This window comes from Gymnogyps californianus, chromosome 3 (genome assembly GCF_018139145.2).
Source record: "Gymnogyps californianus isolate 813 chromosome 3, ASM1813914v2, whole genome shotgun sequence".
NCBI classification, from domain to species: domain Eukaryota; kingdom Metazoa; phylum Chordata; class Aves; order Accipitriformes; family Cathartidae; genus Gymnogyps; species Gymnogyps californianus.
This window is the reverse complement of record NC_059473.1, coordinates 67,981,902-68,006,668: the sequence shown is the minus strand read 5'-3', so window position 1 is coordinate 68,006,668 and position 24,767 is coordinate 67,981,902. Positions and strand designations below refer to the sequence as shown.

The 24,767-nt window shown below is 42.2% G+C and overlaps 1 protein-coding gene across 1 annotated transcript in view; it reads right to left on the bottom strand.

Moving 5' to 3' along the window:
* The window catches only part of THEMIS (thymocyte selection associated), a 77,310-nt gene extending 53,206 nt beyond the window's left edge, over positions 1 to 24,104 (bottom strand). Inside the window, exons 1-2 of the mRNA XM_050894847.1 lie at positions 24,014 to 24,104; positions 7,951 to 8,109 (exon numbers count right to left, since the gene is read on the bottom strand). Coding sequence (XP_050750804.1) covers positions 7,951 to 8,109; positions 24,014 to 24,104 — 250 coding nt within the window. The remainder of the gene's footprint in view (positions 1 to 7,950; positions 8,110 to 24,013) is intronic.
* Between the last annotated feature and the right edge of the window lie 663 nt (positions 24,105 to 24,767).

The window sequence follows — 24,767 nt, the reverse complement described above, 5'->3', positions numbered from 1 at the left end:
GAAACCATGCCAAATTTTAGACTGTGAATGCAACAAAAATGGGAGCAAAGCACATCAAACAATTCATAGGTGATAGTTTGGTTGCTAGAAATGTGACTTTATGAAGATAATATCAACTACATGATACAAATCATAGGCGGCTGGAATTAGTCCTTTCTACTCTGCAGGTAATTTCTGACATCCCACATTTTTAAGTCCATGGTAAAAAGAGAAAAAAGTTACTTTCTTTGCTACAGAAAAAAGAAAAATGATCTTAAATTCTTATCTGTCTTCTCAGGAAACCAACCTTTAAGAAATAAATGCAGACATGGTATGAAGAAGAGCAATACTAATGTGATCAGTGAAATGCAGGATAAAGTTTCTGGCTAAACATTGTACTATGTATTCTTCCACACACAGTCTGGGGATTTCTAGACCAAGTATGTTTAAAGACACATCACAAATGAAAAAGTAGCCCCTACAGATAAGAATGAGCAAAGGAAATTGAGTTTAGCGTATCTCGTAGCCCAGACCACCAGATGGAGTAATTCAAAGTTTGGGTGTTGTAGCACTGTGGCCATCACAAGGCAATTAAAGTGCTGAAGTACTGCAAGGCAGAAGCTGCATCTGAGCTTCCCTATCCCCTAGGGACATTATTATTTCATGTTAATCATGCCCCTTGGAGCTGTCTCATTAAGAGTCCAACATCGCAAGAAAAGTATGTACATTTCTATATCTGAGTGAGTGTTTTTATAGAGGAAGATGAAGTGGACGGTTCAGAGGACTAAACAGTAGAGTTTAGCTGAACTGTGTGATTCAGCTGTCTTCTTCCCCAGGCACAGCAGTGTGAATGCTGCCTCATGGAATTACATTGCAGCTTACTGGAACAGGCATCGACTAAGGCTCTCTTCCAAGTGAATATAACTGAACATAGAGGTTATTCCTAGGCCAAGTTTGCAAGCCAGGGGACCCACACAAATTAACTGGTAGCTGAAGCTACGTGACGAAGGTGACAAAGCAGCCAAGCTCCCTGGGAGATGCAGTGCCTTTTCTCCTTCTTTCCCCCTAAGTCAGCTAGCAGAAACCCCATGGCCCCTGCTGCTCCACACTTTTGCCTCCTCTGGACCACACAAAGGGCACAGTATCTTTGTGGTAAAAGAATACTCTCACTTTGGCAGTTATGGAACATGGGATGGGGACTCAAGGATTGCTGCTGGGCACCACTAGAGACGCTTTCATGGCAGCTCCACATCTCATGAGTGGTTTCTGCCATGTCTACAAAGGTTTAAATGTCCCATTCACCTGTCCTCAGTTGTCTAGTGTGGGAACTGGGTCCATACTGGCTATGACTCCCTTCTCGTGGGAACCAGAGTGTGAGAAAAGGGCAGGATGCCCCAGCAGATACCTGGGTCTTAGCAAGGTGGAATGCTGCCAGAACACAGTTCCTGTTGGATGTTGGGAAGACACTCACTCCCTTTTCTAGACCTCCTCTGATAGTGGGGTTGCTTAACAAATTAGACTGGGGGATTGCTTCAGTTAAAAATAACCTTCAAATTGCTTATTTTCTCCCACACATTTTCCCCTTACTGAGTTTCACCCACTGTTCACAATCAACACAACTGAGGGGCCCGCATGGAAGCAGGGGCTCCTTAAGATCATATTCTTTAAAAAGGATATATTAAACCATTTCCTCCACCACAACAGCCTTTTTTTTTTTTTTGCCACAGAATTGCTGTGATTCTTGTTTCACTGTAACAAAATCTGCTACTTTCACTTCATAGCTTTAGCACCCTTCTTGTTAAAGGAGATGTTATTAAGATTCTGTCTGTTGAGTAGCTTTTAACTGAGTTTATCACCAGATTGGGCATGTTTGGTTCTAGGTATCCCATGAGACCACTAGGATCTGTGGCAACTAACAGCTCTGAGGGCTTGTCAGTAGCCTAAACAGTAATAACCTATTTGATCAACTGCAGAGATAGTCACTAGTTGTGCCTATGTAACTGCTTTCTGCAATTCTGTGCCTTCACAGTTGTCTGTATGACAGTTACCTTTTCCTGTGTGAAATTAGTACCCTTGTGTAAATACATCCTCTACATATATGCTCTCACTGCAGCACTATGGGAAAGCCTTCAGGCCTTTTTCCAGGCTGCAAAGAAGCCACATCCATGAATGTAACTGCACAAGTACAAAGTACAACTTCAACACACTTTTCTTTCTCACTGGTATTTTTAATGTTTCTCACAACTGTTTTCAACACAATTATTAACAAGCAAGTTAGCTACCCCAGTCCTAATCACTACTGGAGCTGTCAGTGCAGATCAAGAAAAAGTGGTTCATCAGGATATAGAAAATATCGCGGTGACAAGGCACTAATATGACAAACTGAAATTGTGGAAAAGACAGCATCCCCCAAACAGTGTTCCAGTGTCATGCTTTGCAAGCACAAGATGGGCATCATCTCCTGGCAGTGCTGGGAGAAAGCAAATAGGAATATTCATTTAAAAATGTATTCAAAGTACATATGATGTATCCCAAAGGCAATAACTGTGTTTACCCATCTGTGATACAGGAGCACATGCATTGTACCTAGAAAACCTCCAGAATTGCATTAAAAAGCCTCCATAAACTATGTTAAAAAACCATTCCCAGTTGAAAATATTTGGCAATGTACAGGTATGAGAAACATTCTTCTCCTCTATGAGTCTGACAGTAGACTCAGGCTCTACTAATTTTGCCAGGGCTACAGAGCTATTTGGAAGTCAGCTATTTCAGCAACAAACTGATGAGCATCCTGGGTTGGAAAGCAGGTTTCATATGGAAGCATAATTACCAGATCTCATACAAAACTAGACGACTGATTATCCCCTCGGGCCCAGGCAGACTGACTTTGTCAGGGTTGGGAGCAGAAAAATCTTCACCTTCCGTTCTGCTGGTTTTCTTAATTTCAGTAACAGAATGCTTGCATAGGCAACTAAAGAGCCATGTGGCCTTGCATACTTAGCTTCTGTATTGATGAGAGCCATGAAGTAGAGGCACCTAATAGCCACCTGTTTATGCTTATGAGTATGTAAAGTTCCATATGTTTCTCTCTCTATAGAAAAGAGGTGAATATGTAAAAAGTTTTTTTGGTATGATGGGTGAAAGCCACTGTGGTTCCTATCTAAGTGCCATAATCTGCCATGGCATCTTCTCATAAATGCTCTCCTCGCTACAATGTATATTTAAAAAAGAAACCAACACAAAAACCAAACAACATTATCTGGAACCATTCAGAACCTTATTAAAATCATTATGAATCAAATTACAAAACCAAATGTTTTCCAAACCTAAGATAGCACGGAAATCTCCAGAGTAGGAGCCATATGGTAAGTTTGAGATGCTAAAGTTTGGACATTTTGAGGTCAAACAAAAATATTTTTGTACTTTTTCATAAATCATAAAATGACTGAATCAAATTCACTTAGACTTTCCTAAGAGAGCTGGGTGGACTATTGGGGAGAAAGACAGATGGAAATAGCAAACCTGGAAAAAAGTCCAGCTGGTTTATCGAGAGCTGGCATTATTGCTCCTATAGATCTACTTTCTAAATGTAATCTGGTCTACAACCAAAGTGCACTGATGCCCAATAGTTTTGGGGAAAATTACAGCTACAGACAAGAATAACTACACATACATAATAACTACAGGAATGTATAGCCATTGTCACACTCCATGAACCCTCTGCACCAAGTGGCATTTCATTAGGTGAAGTGCCTGCCTAGCCATAATATGATAATTAGTAAGCCCCAAACCTAATTAGCCCATCATTTTCAAGAAAAGTTTTACACATTGGTAGAGAGAGAGGGTTTGGGAATCTGAAAAAATTATTTTCACTGGTATGGGAGAGAAAACATAGCCCAAGGATCATCCATTTAGTCCTGCGGGAAAACATGTTTTGATAGAAGGATGTTTTTACCACCTTTTTACAGAACAGTATATGCAGCTCTCTCTTACTGGTTATAGAGTGATAAGGTATACCTCCCTGTAGCTTTATAGACCTCCTATTTTCAGTCTTAATTAGAGTCCTGAAGGAAAGGAGTATCCTTTTTATTCTCCCTTTTCCTTTTTTCCCCACAGAAAACTGAGAAAACCGGTAGTTAGGCTCACCTAGTAGAGCAGCAAGTAGCCTTCAAGGAAAAAAAAAATAGCAGAAAGACCTTCTGTCCCAGACTGGCAGTTTCTGTTCCCCAAGGTAATGCAGAAGAGTGGGAAGAGCTCAGTTCTCAACTTCTCTGGGGCTGACGATGGCTATTCCTCTTTTCCCTCACCTCCACCACCCATTCTGCTACCTCCTCTGCTCCAGCATCCTCCTCTCCCCATCCTGCCCCAAAGGCCATCTCTCCTATCTCTCCATCATCTCCTATCAAGACGAGCGTTCTAGTGCCTAACCCCTGGTCTTCCACATGTGCCGCATGGCCACAGACAAGTGTCCTGTCTTGTGGTTCGCAGAGGCTGAGAGCTCAAAGGGACAGTTGTGCTCAGCTACAGGTCTGTCAGACCACGTAGGAATGAGTAGCAGCAACTGCCAGGGACCTCCTGAGAACAGGGACAGCCCAGCAATATTTTTACAGAAGAAGGAATATAACAGAATAAAATGAAATCATTTGTGCTAGCACACAATTCAGGTGTTGTGCAAATTACCTGTCTCTGCTAACTTGTTAGTAGTGAAAATGGTAGTTCAAAATGCTGTTAGATGTAGCCATTGAAGTGACTAGAATAACAGCAGACTTCTTTTTTTTTACCTGGTGTATGAGCATAGAAGGAATAGCCTGGCCCTCTGAGGCATGAAAAAGAACAAATTAGAATGAAGATAAAATGAAATAACACAGATAGTGAACTTGCGGTTGCAGTGGTTTCTCTAATGCAAAGGGCAGACTAGGCCTTTATCAAGGATCTGATTTGCCAGAACAGAAAAAAGGAATTCTGTAGACTGCAAATACGTTCAGAAAGACAAAGAGTAAGGCTCGTTTAAAGCCAATGAGCCCAGTTCTTCACTCACAGAGACGTTATCCCCAGAGTAACCTAAATAGAAGCGTTACTTATTTATGCCAGCATGCACACGGTGAGAGGATACATGAGCCCATCACATGCAAATGATAACTCACGACAGAGGATATGGAAAATAACATCAAAGCAAAAGATTTCTTTGCATCAACACTGGCAAGAAAGCACCGTGCATACAACGTAAATACAGTGCCAGACTCCCAGAGACCTGTGGATATTTTTATTGAAGTAAGTCAATGGCAGTGTGAAAAAGATCATCTGCAATTTGGTTCTGTGCTTTGTTCTGGAGACAAGGGCAAGCCAGCAACGCTCTAATACAATGTTTCATTTGGAGCTTAGCATGTGTATGTAATAAAGTGAAAAGGAAAAAGGTCAAGAAAAAGCAGAGACTGGGATATCTTGACTTTGTAAAGCAGAATCATTTCACAGCTAAGAACTAAATTAGAGAAATGACAAATTTACATCTTACCAAAAAGCTCTTGAATGCATAAGAGTACATATACAGAGAGAAACAAGAGAGCAGTGCTCCCTCTTGGGCTAATAAGAAGTGTCATCATGCCCCTCTTCAGTGCTGCTGTTCAGTAATACCTGTCATGTGGAGGATAATAATGATAAATTCCAGCAAAATGAACTCTGAATTTATTTTTCTAGTGAAATAACCCAGTTTTCTAGAACACTGGTTGGGAGAGTTCATAAGTATGCATGCAAATTGTAGTGATTAGGCTGAATTTGAAAATGTGCTCAACAGGGCAACAACAACCAAATGCCAAGTTGTAAAATTGATCACTTGAATGCAAACAAATCCAGATTCACCAGGTTCAAGCATTTGAAGTCAGAAGTCATTCTGTTTTAAAAATCAGGAGATTCAACATTAATAAATGTAGGATTACTTTTATCACTCGGTTGTGTTGGATATTTTAGGATACAAATGTTCAAACCCATCTGCCAATCAAGATTTAGAATATGACTTCCTATATATATATATTTTAGAAATAGAAGAAATTTTAATAATAGCAAAGAAGCTTGGCTTTCAAGAAAAATACCAAGTATCTTGAGAGTTCACAGTACAGCAGCACTTCAATATCTCTAGATAGCCACAGATAATTAAAATGTCTTTGATCACTACATTTGGGCCGTACTAGTGCTTGAAAATGGCATTCCAAAAAAGTCTTTTAATAAGTGGTCATACAAATGGTTCTGTTCACCGAGTAAGAAAAACATGAAAGTAAATTGAGGATCTACTGGGGAAAAGAAAATGATATATAGGACTATTTCAGAGAGGAATCTGTTTTTTGGAGATGGAAAATGAAGGCATGGCAGAAGATATTTTCCTGTGGAATTCAGATGAAACATTGCATTCCTATGCACTTTTATATTTTATTTGCTTCCAGAAGTGTATCTTGCCTCGCTCTGCAGAAAAAGCACATACCATTTTGGGCACTTGCATAACCTAAACCATATATATGCATGTGCACACATTCTCACATGGTCAGTAATACATTAGAAGAACATCAATGAGGTTACTAAGTCAAGCACTCAAACACTAGAAAACACTCATATTATGTTTCCCCGTGCAGCATCAATTTAACCTCCCATGTGCTTGCAGTACAATACAGTGTTAACTAAATGCTTACATTCTGGTTTTTTTCTACAAAACCGTAGTCTCTTTCAGTGCGTTAGCTAGACTGCTGGCCAAAGTGAATCCTGGATGTGATCTCAGGCTCTCGAGGGCTGCTGTGTCCTGTGTGTGCTCTGTCCCAGTGTTTCTTACCTGCAGATGTCCCATAACTTCTCTCCCAGACCTACACAGGCTCCCTCTCACATCCTACCGGCCTCCTCATGCTGTTTTCCAGCCCACTCATCTCCTCTCCCCAAGGGGCTCCTATTACCTCTGCTGCCTGCAAGACTCCCAGCATAGGAAGTGCCCTACATATCTATTTCTGTGTGGGTGCAGTCCTCCTCTGATGCTGGTAACCACCTCCACTGCTGTCTCCAGTCCCTGATCTTTGCATATCAAGTCTGCATCCTTCTGCCCTGCTCTGAGGTCCAATCTTTTCCTATCAGTTTCCTACCCTACTTCGCCTCCCTCACTTCCCACACACAGATATTCACAGTCCAGCACTTCTCCTTCTGCACTCCGGTCACTTCCCTATTTAACACAACTGGGTCCTAACAGTAGAGGAATTGAGATGAGAGCAGAATTGAAAAATGAATAAATATGACATGTGATGAACTAGGTACCCTGGGTACAGTACTTGGCCAGCTGTCCCTAACAAGGCCACATGAACAGAGGAAGATATGTTTCAAATAACAAGTCAGTACCACATGCCAAATTTCAAGTCCATCCTCCAAAATATGGATATTTTGGGACTTCTCTATAGAACAGTTGAAGTGTTTTTTAAGCAGAAAAACACAACCATTTTCCTCTAATCGTGTTTCCAGGCATGGAGCAGCCACTTTGGCCACTGGAATTAAAATAAATCATTAAAATAAAACCAAAACATAACAAAGTATTAAAAATATTTTATCTCCAAAATAATAAAATAAAAATACAGTAATAGTAAATAAATTATAGTCTGAGCACACAGCAAGGAAGATTTCAGCTCAGGCAAAGTTTGGCAAAGTCATAAGTAACTGAAAAGAAGATTTTTGTAGTAATTCTTGCACTGAGTGACCTCAAGTATAGAAAGCATTACTACCAAACATTATAACATTAATAATTTCTATCCAGGCTTGAAAAAGAACTGTAAGAGCTGAAATTTAAAAATGAGTTGATTGCGTCTTGTGCCATCTGATAAAATTGTATCCTTGACAGCTGAGTTGTAACCTCAAACAAATATCAATCAAGACAGTAAATCAATAAAATGAACAAAGGTGATTACTCAGGGTTATAATTCCTCAAAAACATGTATTCATGAAATACTATACCAGGAAAATTTAGTGGTAATTCCACTTTGGCTGAAAACTGGCTGACTTCATTATTCTCACAGATACTTGCTATGAGCTTATTAATTTTGAAGCCAATAACTTTAATGACTTCTCCTGTTGACAGGCAGCATTCATTTCCAAACATTTCATAGATGGAGCCTGAAAAGAAATACAAAAGGAAAGAAAAGCATTATTCAGCTTTTTCTCACTTTGTCAAGTGTCTTTATCTCTTTGAATGAAAGCAAAAATACTTAAAATAAGTTCTATGAAATAATACTTATCCTGCAATAACTAACCTAATTTTCATTTTCTTCCTTAGTGTCACGAGAAAATCCATCTTGTGACTTCAGTGATCTCTAGATCAGCTCTATGTGTACACTGTTCTTAGATGCATGTAAGGAGAACAAGGTCTGAAGCACCTGCATTTCCAAGTTATTAGACCAAAAGGAAATGAGGTAGAGCATAGGATCACCTGGGTCATCAGCAGCTGTCTCCTGAAATCAGCAGGCAGTGGAGCTTGGGCAGGAAAGGTGCCTCTATGGCATAGGGCATAACATATCCCGTAGGAAGAAACAGACTACAGCAGAAGACAAAAAAACATAGACCCCAGAAGGTGCCCAGGGAGCGGCCAGGAGACATCAAAGTGCAACCAGCATTTGAGCTTTCTGTAGTAACAGAAAACCTGAAGAAAGTACAAGAAACAGGAGAACTGGCAAATTAACAGTGGTAATCCCCACCCCATGCTGAAACGAGCCTACTGATTCTGACCTGGCAGCAAAAAAATTCCTTTTTTGTCTGTGATGTTCAGAAGTTTGAAAGCAGGAACAAGGCAATCCAACCAAGCATTTCAGAGCTTCCTCAGCAAAACCTGGAACTGCAGCTTGCCCTGCCAAAAACAACCCTCCCTTCTCCATTCTAGCTGTGGTCATTCTCTGCTGTTTCAGAAGTGGGGGCAGGGGGAGAAAAATAAAGCAAAACCAAAACAAAAGCCAAGTTATGCAGAAGAAGGAAAATTCTTCCTGGCTGCTGCAGGAGATTAGCAGAAGCTTTGAGGCATGGGATCAATTAACTATATATAAAGGCAGTGCAGCAAACACACCATGTTCCATTTGTAGATAGAATTGCATTGAACACAGAACATCAGAAATGTTGACTTTAATGCTAACTTCCGTTCTTCTGATGCTGTGCAGTTCTTCCCAAGAACTTACCAAGCTCTGTCCTGAAGTGATGTGGAAGTACCCTTTCTGGAATCCCATCTCAAAATTTCATTTCCCTTGTGGTGAGAAACCTTATTCTCATTTCCACTCCCAATGCATTGGTGAGCGTATTAATTTGATCTGCTACTAACATTGCTCTGCTACTTAAAATACTTTTTTTCTCATTTCCATTTCTCCCTTCCCCAAAGGGTTTGCAAGGTTAATTTTTCCCTTCTCTGGTCACATTTTTGACAAAAATCTAGAAGAAATAAATTCTCTTTATCTCGTCTGAGAAGACAGATTTTCCTTCCCACAGTGCCTCTAATAGCCCTTTCTTGCATCTTGTTCAGTTTAAAGTCTTTTCTCTTTTTTTTCCTTTTAACCTAGGTAACCAGAATGGTCTCAGGCAATGAGAGATATTTAAAACCTGACCTCTGGCTATATAGTAGCAATCAATAATTGAGATGGCCTGTACTGAAATATTGCCATTACCTGCAGAACTCACTTCCCACAGAAAGTAACATTCGTTACTCCACAGCTCTCCTTGTAGTTGGTGAGGAGAAAAAAAAAAAAAGCTTTTTTTTTTTTTGGCCAGGTGTCCTATCAGAAATGCAACTATTATCCGAGTGATTTTCCTAATGCTCACTCAAGATCAATTCCAGTCACGACCATAGCCGGGGCTAATAAGCATCTCTTACTGAGTCTGGGATATATTTATCAACTCTGCTGCAGCACTTCCAGGTGACAAGCACTTGGTTACTATGTCGGCCTCACTGGAAGTCACTGGGAGACCAACCTGAGCAAAAGTTGCTCTGGTTTTAGCCTAAACCCAAAGCCTCAGTAGAGCACCACAGAACACTGAGTTTGTGTCAGGACAGGAGGATGAATGAGAGTGACACTGAGCAACTGGTTAAGTTTACTCTGTTGTGAAGACACGTCCAGGCAAACCTGTCTGTTGCTTGTGCAGTGCTCTCACAATTGAGATGGACACCAGGAAATCCCCAGCTGCTTCCCTGAAGAAGACAGGTACTAATGTACATTTTTAACCCTATGTAGAAGAATCTAGGCTAAAAAAAAAAATTAAAAATCATGTAGCAGATGCTTTCGGCATGCTGGATGTGACAACATTGCCTGGTTTCCCTTGCTGAGAATCCTACATAAGATCAAGGGCACTGTTGTACTTCAGCTCTAAACTCCCCCAGCAGGCTACTGCCTTTCTGTTGCACACCAGGATGATGATTAGCACAGAGATATTCTGGATTATAGTGCCGTACAAATATCAGCCACAGTCAGGTGAAAGAGCATGCTGTTTATACATCCTTTCAACCAATCTGGTACTAAGCAGAAGACCAAGAGAGCTGCTGCCCTTTAACTAAAAAAGAACAATCTGGTTTTCTTATTGTAAAGATAGTGCATAGTTGTTTGCTCTCCCTTTAGTCCCTGAGCAATTCAACATAGACTAACTCAGATGTCTCCACTGGATATTGCTACAGCTCCCATCAGTAGGCTGGCTGCTGCTCTAATAAACACATGAGGAATTATCATAGCTCTCATTGCTTTAGTTGAGCTCCATAGGATATTTTATGACAGACAGAAAAGTGTATGTGCAATACTTATTTCATATTAGAGTGAGAGGGAGAGAAAGATTGAGCAGCCATGAAGAGGATAATATTCCTTTTGTGCTGAACCACCTCACTCCTCACATCAGACACAGTAGAGATCACAAGCAACCATGATATTATTAGATACAGGGAATCCCAGAGGACCTAATGTGATGAGCTCTGCATTACAGAAACATGGAAAGATGAGAAAAGAACTCCAATATTCTCACTTCTGAACAAATATTTCCAAAAACCTACTCAAAATGGGCGCTCATGGCTTCTAGAGGCTTTTCTCCTTCAGTGCAGATTTAGATCCCGCTTCTCCAGATTAGCTCACTTGAAAATAGACCCCTAGAAACCATTTAATATATGAAAGTAAAACTACACTGACTAATTATGTGCTTTGGGCACGTTTGCTTTCATCTCTGCTAGACAGCCTTTGCAAGCATGCCCCTCGATGCAGCCGGGACCCACTGTGCACCCATGAGCGGGCAGTGCTGCTCCGTACGAGCACAGGCACCAAGCCACGCAGGTTCAGCGGCGTCGCTGGCTGTGGTTGATTTCCAAATAACACGGTAGCTGGAGGAGAGCAAACCAAGCAACGACCCTGAAGGGAACAACGGAGCAGTTAAGAGGCTGAACCTCTCAAAAAAATTACGTGATTGAAGAAGATCTAACTACTACTTCAGTCTATATCCACAGCAGAGCAGTGCCACCAAGAAATAAAGAGGGGAGTCAGAGGAGGGCCCTGTTTCTGATCATGGCTATTTCTGAAGGACTTACTACTTTTATCAGGTTTGCTTTTCCTCAGGCACAGTAGCTTAACTACAAATTGTACTACAGAGAGTTTGAGAAGTCCTGCCCTCCATCACAAAACAAAAAGTATAAACGGCGCTTGCAAAAAAGTGAAAACACTGATCAGTTAGTGACAGGTCCAAGGCTGAAGATCCAATCTGGCAGTACCCATGAGAAGAGACTAGCCCTGCCAAACACTCAAAAATAGATGATTGGATGACACAAAAATTAGCCTTTGACAAAGCAATCAAAATTTGCAAAACATGAGAAATGCAGATAACAACCTACGCAGGGTAAACAGTGGCCTGGCACTGTAGAGATGGCAGAGAATCTAAAACACTGCAAGAAAAGGGTAAAATACACAAGAAAAGAAAATCCACACTCATAAAATAGAGAAAGTACCTGAGGCAGACAAGCATATGGAGTTCAAGCTGGAGTCTACAAAAAGCATTACATGGAGCTGCAGGCTCTGTTTGAAACATCAAGGGCCAAGATAATGTATTCAGAAAAAAGATGGATTATAAATGCCAGACTGCGAGCCACAGAAGAGTGTACACAGAATAGACACACAGGGCTGTCACAGCACCTTAACTCTCAGGGTCTTTCATCAGAACAAAATGTAACATTGTTGTGGAAAACAAATGGATCATTCATCTAAAAGCACCAGTTTCAGGAAAATGTGAGATGAAAATTAAAACTTAAAAAAAAGTCATGGTTTTAATTAAAATTAAAAAAAAAAAAAGAAAATCAAGGGAGCTGGTTGTCTTACCATGAAAGAAATAAACTATTACATGGGTACATAATCCACTGGCAAAGGTAATACTTTGTAATAATACCAAGGAAAGTGAACCCCTTCTTGAATTAAAAAAAGAGAAACAAAGAAAAGATGCGTTTTTTGGCATCATCAAGAAGAGAAAGGGTATTAAGCAGCTAGGAAGGATGTTTTAAGTCTTTGAGAAGAGAGGAAAGCTTTTAGTGGAGTAGAAGCGGAGAGTGCCCAAGAATCCCAGGACTCATGGCCATAGGACGGTACCTTTCATCCCAGAAGAGAAGTTGGATAAATTGCTCGTATAACCACTGAGTAACGGAGGTATGCCACAATGTTTTCCATCCAATTAAGGAAGTCAGAGATCAACCTTCAACAGCTTGTCACTACTAAAACTTATATATATGAGTGGATAGACAGATAGATAGATGCGTACATATGCACATAGACAGATATCTACCTAGATGACTATTTTCATGGACAACTTGTAGGACTTTAATTACCTCCTCCTTTATCAGATTCATTTGAAAAAGACCAAGAGGTTGAAAGATTGTGAGGGTGAGAGGTTGGGAGGAGGACAGCTAACAGACTGAGACCATGATTGCAGAAGCCTCATTTTTAACGATACCAGGATAAAAAAAATCATTAAAAAATGAAACTCTGCTAGCCATACAAGAACAGATTCATTTTTGGGGGTGCAATTGCACATACAGTATTGATTGTAATTACATATTTGTCTGCAACTAGATTGCCTTAGCCCTGATTTTAGCCCTTGCTTGGCGATTTGCCTGGAATAGTACAATAAAGATTACATTCAGACAAGAAAAATGTTACCTGTGTGATTTGTCATCTAGGCATTTGCAGCAAATATTTGTGCTGATAAAAGGGAGGGAGGGAAACTGCATGGTTTTCAAAAGGGACAATAAAAATTCTTTTTCCTTTAAAAGCCACGATAATTAGTCTTAAAACATTGTGAAAGTATCCACTGTGTGACAACGTGACCCTGAAAAATTTTACTTCAGCTGTGTGATGTGGACACACATACACAATATACTGAAAATTAAAATTAAAATTAAAATGGACCTCTTAGTACATTTATTTGCCATTGCACAAAAGCAATTGTGTTTTTCCCACTCAAGCCACAAAGAAAGTGCAAGATGTTGAAAATGTAAATCAAGTAACCTTAAGGACTGAATCTTTTTGATTTGAGAAAGATGTATGCAATATAATATAAAAAACATTTTAGCAGAACCCGGAATAAAGCAGCTTATTTACAGTGATCAAATAATGCCCCTGAAGGCTGTAATTAAAGAGCTTGCTGCCTTTGAAACCACCTTTTCTGGATTGTTACTTTGTTCAATAAAAAACACATTTATATCCTTTCATAAGCTCATCTCTAGTTTGACAATCCATATTAGCAACTGCTGTGATCACATCAAAGCAACCAAAACAATTGGTTCAAATCTTTTTCCTCCATCTTTCCTAAAATGCTAAGCAGCCACACCACCGTCCTCCCTAACATGAGCCCTTTATTTGATTTATTTCTCATTATAGGTACAAGAAGAGCCTTTTTGTATTAAAAACAACAATATAAAATATAAATACAGTGAATGCATGAGATGGAGAGTGTCATTCTTCATGTCAGGGCATATGACAGTACCACTGAGAGAAATATTTTATAATACAATGTAGAACAGCAAACGTCTCAGTAATATTTCCCTTTTTCTTCCCAGCAGCTTAGAGCTCCATTCAGTGACTGCTCTCGGAGGGAACGCTTCACTGATGCTGATAGGTAGTATGACTCAAAATCAGGCCCATGACTAAATAGCAATAATACATCATTCGTATGTACCTCCCTTTTGCCGCACGCCCCTGGGCAGTTTAGCAAGGAGGGCTAGGGAGAGAATGCAAACAAGACAAAAAGCTTCACTAAGGTGGCACAGAGGACCATTCAGCAGGGCTGGAGCTCAAGCCCAGGCTGGCTGACTCCCAGTCTAACCGTCTGTCTGCTACAGGGTGCTGCTAAGCACTTCCAAATATCCCCCATTCTTTTTTTTTTTTTTTTTAACAAAGACCAAGCTTTTCTCCTAACAAAACCAAATCACTTCGCAGGCCAAACACTAGGCATTGACTCCCGAGCCCCATGAGTTTGAATCCTTGAAGGAAAAAATTCTCCCTTTCATCTCTCAGTAGCACCCACTGAATTGATTGCAGCTGGCACGCTGAGCCGTCTTTGAAAGAAGATCCAAAGAACCAGGAACCTGGCTGCCTTGCAGGGAGATGAAAGATCTCCTGACATGTCCTGAAAGAGTGGAGCTTTGTCCCAACGTCCTTTTCCCAGTGCTCCTTTCTCCACTATTATGTTGTCATCGGTTGCCCATATGGGTGCTGTCTTCCCAGATCAGAGGTGACTCTGTTTCAGGGGCTGGTGAAATGCTTCTGCTTTCACATAAAGGCGTGATCCCCTGGTGCAGCCATTCAGCCAGAACTACAATAGCCTGCTTTCCTCTACGACATAGCTCAGCTGAAATCACACTTTTATTAAGGCTGCTGCAGGCTCCCAAAGTAATATGAAGGGCATAATGTATCTATAATTAGTGTCAATAAAAAAGATACCATTCTTTATGGGCATTATTTGGGGGTTAGCCAATTGTTCAGAGTTTATGCTCTTTGGCAAGAAGAGAGATCTATTTTAAAGTTGTGGGGAGGAGAGTTTTGCTTAATAACTTTAATCATATTATACTCTGATTAAGCAGTAGGGAAAAGCAACCGATTTCTGATGGTGAGAAGTTAAGTGTCTTTTTTTTTCATTCAAATACCTCCTGAGCACTGAAGAAGCTAATCAGCATGCTGGATTTTCCCCACTAAACTCAAATAAACTAACGTCTTGTGGGGAAGATACAAAGAGGCTGAAAATCATATGCACAATGGCAGGCAAAGAACGAAGCATGCCCCAGCTTCTCTCTGCAACCCCAGGCTGTGAGAGTGGCTGCAAATAGTATAAAGCACCTGTATGGCTTTTATCCACCCCTTCCTTCCTACCCCCACAAGGTGCACCCACCGAGAGCGGGTGAGCCCAGCTCCCCTGTGCCCACACGGTGCTCCAGAGGCCCAGGGCTAGCAGTGGTCACGAAGGCAGCATGAATTTGTGTAGAAGACCCTCTATCAAGTGACAGAGCAACTTACTGGGCTTTGTAACAGCTCTTCTCTCTTTAACATGTCCTAAGCCACAAAAATCTGGAGGTTTGGTCAGTCTGGGACACAAATCCTCCAAGGAGTTCAGCTGCTGAATTGCCACGGAGGTAAACTCCTGTCAAAAGGCTCTGTGCAAAGAGGGCATCTTATCTTGATCATACCTAATTAGGCTGCAGAGGGTCTGATTTTTGCCAGCACAAAACCATCAAAAAACAAAAGCTGTAAGATTTATCTTTTGCCATATAAAGTCAAACTTTAAATGTCAAGTGCTTTAAGGCATTTCAATCATAATGGAATTTTTTAAAAAATTACTTCTGCAGTTTCTGATTTATTCCTTTCCTGATAGGTTTATGGCCTTTTTTTTTTCTTAATACTGTCTTCTGATTCTCATCTATCCAGAGGGCTCGCGCTTTACATGTGGCAGCAGAGCTTTGTGCGTGCAGCACCGACTATAATAGAAAGAGCAAGTGAAACCACAGCTCCAAATGCAACATCTTTGACCTTTGGGTTTACCCACACGAGTCAGATTTACTGCAGCAGTGAAGAGAATGCCAAAAGCTGCTTTTGAACAGCATTAGTCATTGTTTTAGCTGTTTGTGATTTATTTAGTTTTATTCATTTTCTTTGCAGCGTTAATTACTTTCACTTAAGGTATGTTTATTGAAGTGTATGTTTAATAGAAAATCTGTTTGTTGGACTAGGTTTAAGAAGGCTGCTTGAATTATTTGCAGGATCAGGCCAGAGTGTTGAGCATTTCACAGGTGAAGCCCAGAACTGGAAACATGTTTAAGCATCTTCCCCTACTGAGATCACAGGATGCTGCCCCTTGTGCCATTACTATGTGTCCAAGGAAACTAACCAGAAACAGTGAACCTGGACTAATACCATGTTCCCTCATGCATAGATCACCAGGTACTGGAAGAAAAAAATACCCCACAAAAGCCCTGTAACTCAGAAATGGTGCATGGTCATAGGCTTGTGTATCATGAGATGTTTATCCCAGGATCTTCCCTCCTCTGTCATTTGCTACAGTTGTCCCCTTATCTTTCCAGAGCCCGAGTTTGTGAAAATTGTCTTGGTATTTTTATAGGATGGCAGGTTCATGTGTAGGGAAACAGGGCTCCTCCTGCTGCAGACCTCCTTCTCGCATCCCTGGAGGCCCAAGTGCAACAACAGACGGGGAGCCCTCTCCACTGCAGGAAACCAGCACGTCGAGGGCAGCTTCAGCAAGCCAAGGCAGAGGGTTGACCCCTCAGTCGAGACAAGCCAGGCAATTTGGATATTCTGCCCCCCTCCTATGCCATCCATAGAGAGGCCTGAAGCTGAATGTCACGGCAAGAAAATCCCCACAAGGAGATCCTCGAAACAGCTTCGCCCTCAGTGCCAGCTACCCAGGGTCAGATTTTTCTCACTGCGTCTGGATGAGTCATCCTGTTGAGGGCAGCGGCATGAATAAAATGAGCAGTATTTGACCCATAAAAGTCAGGTTTTGTTCTCATATTGCATTCACTGAAGGGCACCTTCCTTCTTGTTCAGAATAAAACATGTTTTTGAAGCAGCCTGAACAAGTGCAGGAGAGTTTCAGTGGTACGTATTAATAGAGAAAATTTACCAACATGCTCTGACTACTGACCACAAAAAAGAATCCAAACTATCTGTTACTCTGGCTGCACCTAGGGCTCTTGCTCCTAATTGCTGAATTGAGAGTAAGGGAAACAACTATGTTCAAGGGGAAAAAACCCTTCCATTTTTACAGACAGATTTGGCTTCTATCTCTGTGTCGTGGTTTAATGCCAGCCGGCAACTAAGCACCACGCAGCTGCTCACTCACTCCCCCCACTCAGTGGGATGGGAGAGAGAATCGAAAAAAAAATAAAACTTGTGGGTTGAGATAAAGACAGCTTAATAGGACAGAAAGGAAGAAAATAACGATAATGATAATAATAATAATAATAATAAAATGACAATAATAATACTAAAAGAATGAGAATATACAAAAGAAGTGATGCACAATACAATTGCTCACCACTTGCCGACCGATGCCCAGTTAGTTCCCGAGCAGCGATCCGCCCCTCCCGGCCAACTCCCCCCAGTTTATACACTGGGCATGACGACATATGGTATGGAATATTCCCTTGGCCAGTTTGGGTCAGCTGTCCTGGCGGTGTCCCCTCCCAACTTCTTGTGCCCCTCCAGCCTTCTTGCTGGCTGGCCATGAGAAGCTGAAAAATCCTTGGCTTAGTATAAACACTACTTAGCAACAACTAAAACGGTCAGTGTGTTATCATCAACATTATTCTCATATTAAATCCAAAACATAACACTATACCAGTTACTAGGAAGAAAATTAACTCTATCCCAGCTGAAACCAGGACACTCTGTAAAAAAATGAGACAAATTAGCAAGTACAAACACTGTACCGCAAATTTCTACCATTTTATGGGCAATTCTCCCTTTGGCATGCACTCAGTTGAGACTCTGCCCAGTAAATGCACAGGTCATTTTTATTGATCTTCCACCTCTAAGAAATACAACCTTAATTATCTTCATCAAAGCTGTTCAAAGCTGTCCATGCTTTAGCCTCAGTTTAAATTGTCCTGTTGCTTTTTATAAGAAAAAGTGCCTTTAATAATCCTGAAGAGGCAGCTTGCTTGTTTTACTCATACATATTACAGACTGGATATCCTAGCTTTCATCGACTCACTGGCTTTTCACACTGATAAGGGAGCAGGATTCGTTCCCTCTATGTTGGCTTAAAAACAGTAAAAAATCATTCCATCCTACATGATTGTTTTCTAACTATTAGTGTTGAGAGTGATTTCTTGTTTAAATTAGGACTTGGGGCTGCTGAGACTGCCCTATAGAAGGATTCCTCTTCTATTCAGTTTGCCTAGCTGCAGTTACGGGGTTAACAGGACTTTTTGTAAGTGGTTCCAGCGCTCTGCTGCTGGCCAGCAGAACCCATCACTCCTCTGAAAGGCTCACAGAAGTGCACGCTGGAAAGATGCTGTTTCCCAGTAACAGAAGCAGAAAGGGTGAAATTGAAACTGCAGAGGGGGCGAGCAGGTGTGGATACGCAGCCAGCAAAGGAGAGCCAAGAGGAACCGTGAGCCTAAGCATGTTCGTGTACTTTATGGTTCACCAAAGAGAGTTTTGAAATGGAGCTATTCACATTCCCCAAAGAAGAAGCAAGTCCCAAAGGGGTTTTTTTTTTGGCATCGCCCCTCATGCAGCTGTCAGAGAGCACCAAACAGCCGCCCAGAGGGGAGATCCCCACCTGGCAATACTGAGCATCTTTAACTCGCTTAGGTCTGGAAGGGCATTAACCAGGGATGTATATGTGACCCCATTGTTGTCTCTTCCCACCATTTTCTCCCTGTGCAGAGAGACCTGGCACTTTCCAGAGCCCCGGCACTTTCCAGAGCCCCGGGAGAGGGAGCAGAGAGTGGAGCACCGCATTTACAGCGTGCTGCTTCACTGCACTCCCAGCCTGCAGAGGTGGAGGCTGCTGGCTTACAGATCCTTCTCCCCAGAAGGGGAGAAGTTTATGCACACAGCATAAACTTTCCCAATGAGTTTCACTGGTCTGTCATAAAAAGGAGATGTCTTGGCACTGCAATTTACACAACACACGTGCTGCTTTCGCACAGCTGAACTGCAGAGAGGAGCTACCAACTCTCCCTGTACTCTGGCAAGTCCCAATCCTTGGTGTCCTAATCCCATTGCTGATGTGTACTTTAGGGGAATAAAAAAAAGGCAATGGGGGATTTCTGTTTAGGTGGAGCAAAAATGGAAAGGCTGTGGGTAAGGAACATGGCTAGTGGCAAGAAACACCAACAGGACAGGTGCTTTGAGCAGTTCTACATTTTTCACAATTAAAGTTTGACACTTTTTACTGTCCTGCCACTGGTTAAATTAAGCCTGCAGAATATTAAATTCAATTACCCATAAAATAATTATATCAGTATTAAAACAGACATAATTTTTGCAACATAAAGATGAAAGCCCGTATTTGCATGCTATCTGTAAAAATCAGCGGTCATACAGTACTTAGCTCACTAAACATCAATATTTACAAAAATGTTCAAAGAAAGATACTCAGTCAATCAACTCAGTTTCCAATGGAGTTTCAGTAGTTTAATTTTTTAATAACGTATTTTAATGAACTATTAAATTGTCATGTACTTCAGTCTGCACTGTAGTTCCTTTCTAATCAGTGCTGATTACCAAGGTATTTGTATCTGGCAAACTTGCTCTCATTTTATTATCAGCCTTCCTATTCCCTTCAGAGATTCAACAGTCCAGTTTCTGTAGCAATGATATTATGACTGCAGAGTCCAAAACAACTGCCCCAAGAGGCACCCCTGGGGTTTGCAGAACCACCCTCTCCTTTCACCAGTGTTTCTGTTTTCAAACCAGGGATGACAATAATTTCTCTACTTCTGTACGGCCTTTTGAGTGTGGTGAATGAAATGCACTTTAGAAGAACTCGAGGCTATTACTAAAACCCCATGGTCCTGACTCTGCATAGTGTCGGACAGCTGTAGGCGGTGACTGCAGGTTGGGGCTCTGACTATGCAGCCGCACACTGCTGGAGGGAAAGGGGAGTAGGAACATGGGAGTATGAGCAAGCTCCTCAAACCTTGGCTATCCTGCCTGAGGCAAACTGCGTAAGGCTTCAACCAACCCCACAGTCCAGGTGTAGCATGAAAAACACTGATATCATCCCAGGGAAACCCTTCCCTCTGCTTCTAGGCAGGAACAGCAAGGTGAACAGGAACAGAGCTTCCTCAGAAAGGTGTGTAGGTCGTAGTAGTTACTACCAACAGCAAAAGTTCAATCGCCTGTCGCTTCTCTAGCTTGAAGTATTCTGAATGGAAACAGAGTCTATATAATCATGTCCACTTGCGGGTTTAGGAGCTACAGTTAAATAAATTGCAATTCCATTAATAGCAGCAGGAACATAATTTTTTATAGGTCAGTAGAGAGACTAATGGTGGAATGGGTGCACACAGCATATGTTTTCAACTTTCCACCAGGAGCTGCAGCAGACAGGCTTGTGTCTAAAAAGAAAGACCTAGATTGCACTTGGTGCTACATGGGTATGAAGGCAGAATGGGATCTTTTAGAGCTTTTACCTTGCCCAAGGGCAAGTGAATTGCCACTCTTTCCCTGGAGCTTGACTTTGCAGCTTCTAATAAAAATACCTTACCACATGGAAAAAAAAACATCCATCCTTTCAAAGACTTACAGCATTATGGTTTCCTTATGCTTCCAGAGGTACTGAAACTGTCAAGAGCAGTGAGGCTAATTTGCAAGTCACATATTTACTTGTAAAATCATCTAGACCTAAGTGCAGTGTGTGCAAATTGTTGCTTCCAGATAGAGTAAATGAAGAGTTTCATCCCCACAGCACACAGTGCACCACAGAAGACCAGTGAATGAATTAAGCTCCATCATCTCCTTACCACCTAGATAGCTATAGCTTTCATTGGTTAGCTGCTGCAGCTTTGATGTGACAGCTCTAACGGATTTAGCAGATCGTTATTTACTCCAGTAGCCATTCTATGTACCTGGTTAAGCTGACATTGAGAAACCTTGCACTTTTTTCTGGGGTTGTGGAGAGGGGAATTTACATAGAATGTACATAAGTACAAATTCTCGCTATTTTAAATTATTACACTAGAAAATTAATCATCCCTTGTGATTGACCAGTTTCAAATGATCCCAAGTAACATTTTAAAAGTAAATCTTCTCCCTTACTATCTGCATGTTGTGCTGAGAATGGTTAAAGATTCTTATGAAATCCAACTCCATAAAACTGCTAATCCAAGTAGGACTCAGGCTGACTTTGTAGCCGGTTGGGAGCTACTACAATCAGTGCACGAACGCTCTGATTTGGTCCCTGCAACCACAGCAATAAATCCATGTTCCCTGTCAATAGACCTGCCATTACCCACAATGTGATTGCTGGTGTACTGCATGTGGTAAGAGAAATCAAAAGGGTTGTCGCGGGGGCGGGGGGATCTGCCTGAGGAAGGACTAAAGAATGGTTGTCCTAATGGAAATTCAAAGTGCACAAAGTGGTCCACTCTCCTGTTTAGCAATATAACAGGAGTTACTTCAGACTCTCTCTGAAGCACTACTCTTGCTTCAGAAAAGGCAACATAAATCATAATGCAATCACAGAACAGTGCGTTCACCCCTGCTGCCAGGTATGGAGGGAAGCAAAATGTTCAGGAGAGATCTGACATGGACAGAGAGCTCAGGGAGGGAGGGAGGGAGAGGAAGGGAGCGTCTGGCCCGAGAAGATCTTTTGTAGCCCTAGATCCTGTAAACCTCTCAGGCACAGAGTGTCTCCAGCATCTCAAGCTTCCTCTGAAGCAAGGAAGAAGAAGAGAGAGGAACCAACACAAGCCTGATAGTGGACATCAGGGTTTCTAGGTACTTGCAAGTAGCCTGGGGACGTGCTGACTTTGAGGGGAAGGAGCCAAGTAGCACATCTATTATCAGCCTTGCTCATTGTATAAGCAAGAAACACCTGTATGTATGTTAGTGCTGCATCTAGCCTGCTGGTGGAAACACGTAAGAGTACAGTTGAGAGGAAGCCACCAGGAGCAGAGGACAGGAAGAGGTGGTGCTGCTGGAGACTGAAGAAGCATCAGAGCAGCACAATGTTTGCTTTTAGTGCAAACATTCCCAGGTCACTATAGCACATACCACCCGCTCCCAAGGCTGTGTAGGCTCTTTTATTATAGACAGTCATCAGCTAATAGCCTTTTTCTCTCACATGCGAGGACATTGCTGCAGAATGCTCTGTGGGCTGTCTCCACTGTTTTTTTCTCCTCGTGTGGAAAGGTTTGTACAGTAAATGGAAGCACATGCTGAAATACCCTGGCTCCAAAGACGTAGTGGTACGAGCTTTATCATCCACTAGCAGCAGGATGCAGACTGTAGGGACTCAGAAACCTGCTGACAGCTGGGCTACCATAATTTTATCATAGCATTTTGTATATACCTATATATCTCACAGTAGTTTGTATACACTTATACATACATATATATACATATACATGTACATGTACGTATACATACAACTTGTATTTATATTACCTCTGCTTCCTAGGTGTGTGCAAAGAGACAAATATGGTGGCTACTCCAACTTAAGGAGGTGATCTTCCCCTTTTTAATTTAAATTCCGCTCTTCATCACTTAGGTAGTAGCCTCCTTATGAAGAACTTAATTTAGTTCAAGTTCTTAGGCCATTTTAAAATGTAAAACTTGAACAGGCCACATGTCAAAGGTCAGAAAAAGCATATTTTCAAAAGTTTCTGGTAATTTTGGCCAAGTTTGTTTCCCAGAATGCCTTTTTGTGTATCATCAGTACTATTCATGTGTCCTAGGCAGCATGGGCAATTGGGAGAACACGGACAGTATGCCACCATCACAGCTTAAGTATGCCCTTTCCCATTTTCTTTCCGCCCCAAGAGGCTGTTCTCATGGAGGGAAGAATCGCCCCCTCCGGCCACAGTGCCGAGATTGCAGCTCAGACTTTCCATGGCCACAGCTAACGGCGGCCACCTCCTCTCTCCTCCTACTATGGAGCAGCATAGGGATTTTTAGATTAATGTAAAGACAGATATTGTGGATCCTGAAGCAGGTGTTCCGCTGAAGCTGAAGCAGGCTTCAGCTCATTTCATAAAGCCCCTTCTGTTTTATCTAGTGTGACTCCAAGTTTTCCCTTGCAGTGGCAGGGAGGTAACTTTCTTTTCCTAGACTGATACATGGGCTTGACACGGTGTTTTCACGGTCTTTAAACGAAGTCCATGCCCTGACCCATCGCAGAACTTTTCTCTCCAATGCAAGCCTCTTTACTGTCCTTCCACTGTGTTTTGTGCACAAGCAGAGCTCAGCACTAAAATCACCATAAAAAGATCTGCAGCAGGAAAACCCAGCAAAATATTACCCCTGTGATGCTCCTGTCTGGCTCATACCCATCCCTTTGTATTGTTGCACCACCTGAAGTACCCCCAAATGCAGGGCAGAACTTCAGGAAAACCTTATGGTCCCTCACGGTCACTTTCCAGACTCCCTGGTTCTTTATTTCTGAGACAGAGAGCACCTCTCCATGCCAACCCCAGAGGAGCAGGGCTAGGTTTAATCAATTAACCTCTGTGAGGTGATTTGCGATTGCTGGATTGATGACTCCGTGTGAGTGCAAAGCAAATTCATGACTCATTCCAGTACTCTTTCCAGGATACGACGAGGACTAACTACAGCTCCTTCCTCACTGCCTGTGAGAAGACCAGATGGACACTGTACCAAAGACATTTCCAAAGCCATTGATCATTACACTGGTTCTTCAAAGGGAAAATTGCAGCTGGTGGGAAACTGCTGGGAGACAACTCTGTCAGCATCCTCCCTCTGCCTCCCCCACATCCCGGTCCCAAGGGGGACCTGATGTCAAAGACAGACTTGCAAAGCCCTGCCAGAAAACACCCGATGCTCACCTTGGAAATAGATGCCTGACTGGATTTGGAGGACCCTGGGAAGGGCTCTGGGGTCCAGAGAATGAATGAACTTCTCCAGAGTAGATGCCATGGTCCGCAGCAAGGCAGCATGTGGGTTTGGCACGTAAAGACCAGCGGAAAGCTTTCGAGACAGCAACACTTGCAGCCTGGTGCATGCTGCGCCCGGGAGAGCCGTGGGGCTCTGCGGCGGAGGGGAGGAGCAGCACGGGGAGGTATTTCTGCTTCCTCCCCTTCATGGCTGCTTCCTCCCACGGCTGCAGCTGGAGCGGGGTGAGGCAGGGGGATGCCGAGCAGGTGGCCCTGCCACCAGGCTGGGGTACCCGTACCCACTCGAGGGTCCGCGCCAGGCTGGGAGAGGTGCGGGGCGTGCTGTGGGTACTGGGCTTTGGAGGGGGCAGAGGGATCTGCCACAAAACTCCATCTCGTTGGTGATGGTTATTGACCCTGTGAAAAGAAGATACTGAATATCAGCCCTGCCTAAAGTGGGGAAAAAACATCATGTCTGGGTGGGTTTTGGTTGGGTTTTTTTTTCTTGGAGCACGGCAAAATAGTTTGGTGTTTGCTCTCTTCAAAACCACAAACAGCCTTTGAAGAAAAGAAATGAAACCGTTTTGTTCTGATGCTTTTTGCTGCCTTAAATATTGTATCTGGATTTAAGACATACAAATAGAATACAAATGACTTCACCATGTAAATGGACATTAAAACAATGTTGTTATGCAAAATGGCCAAG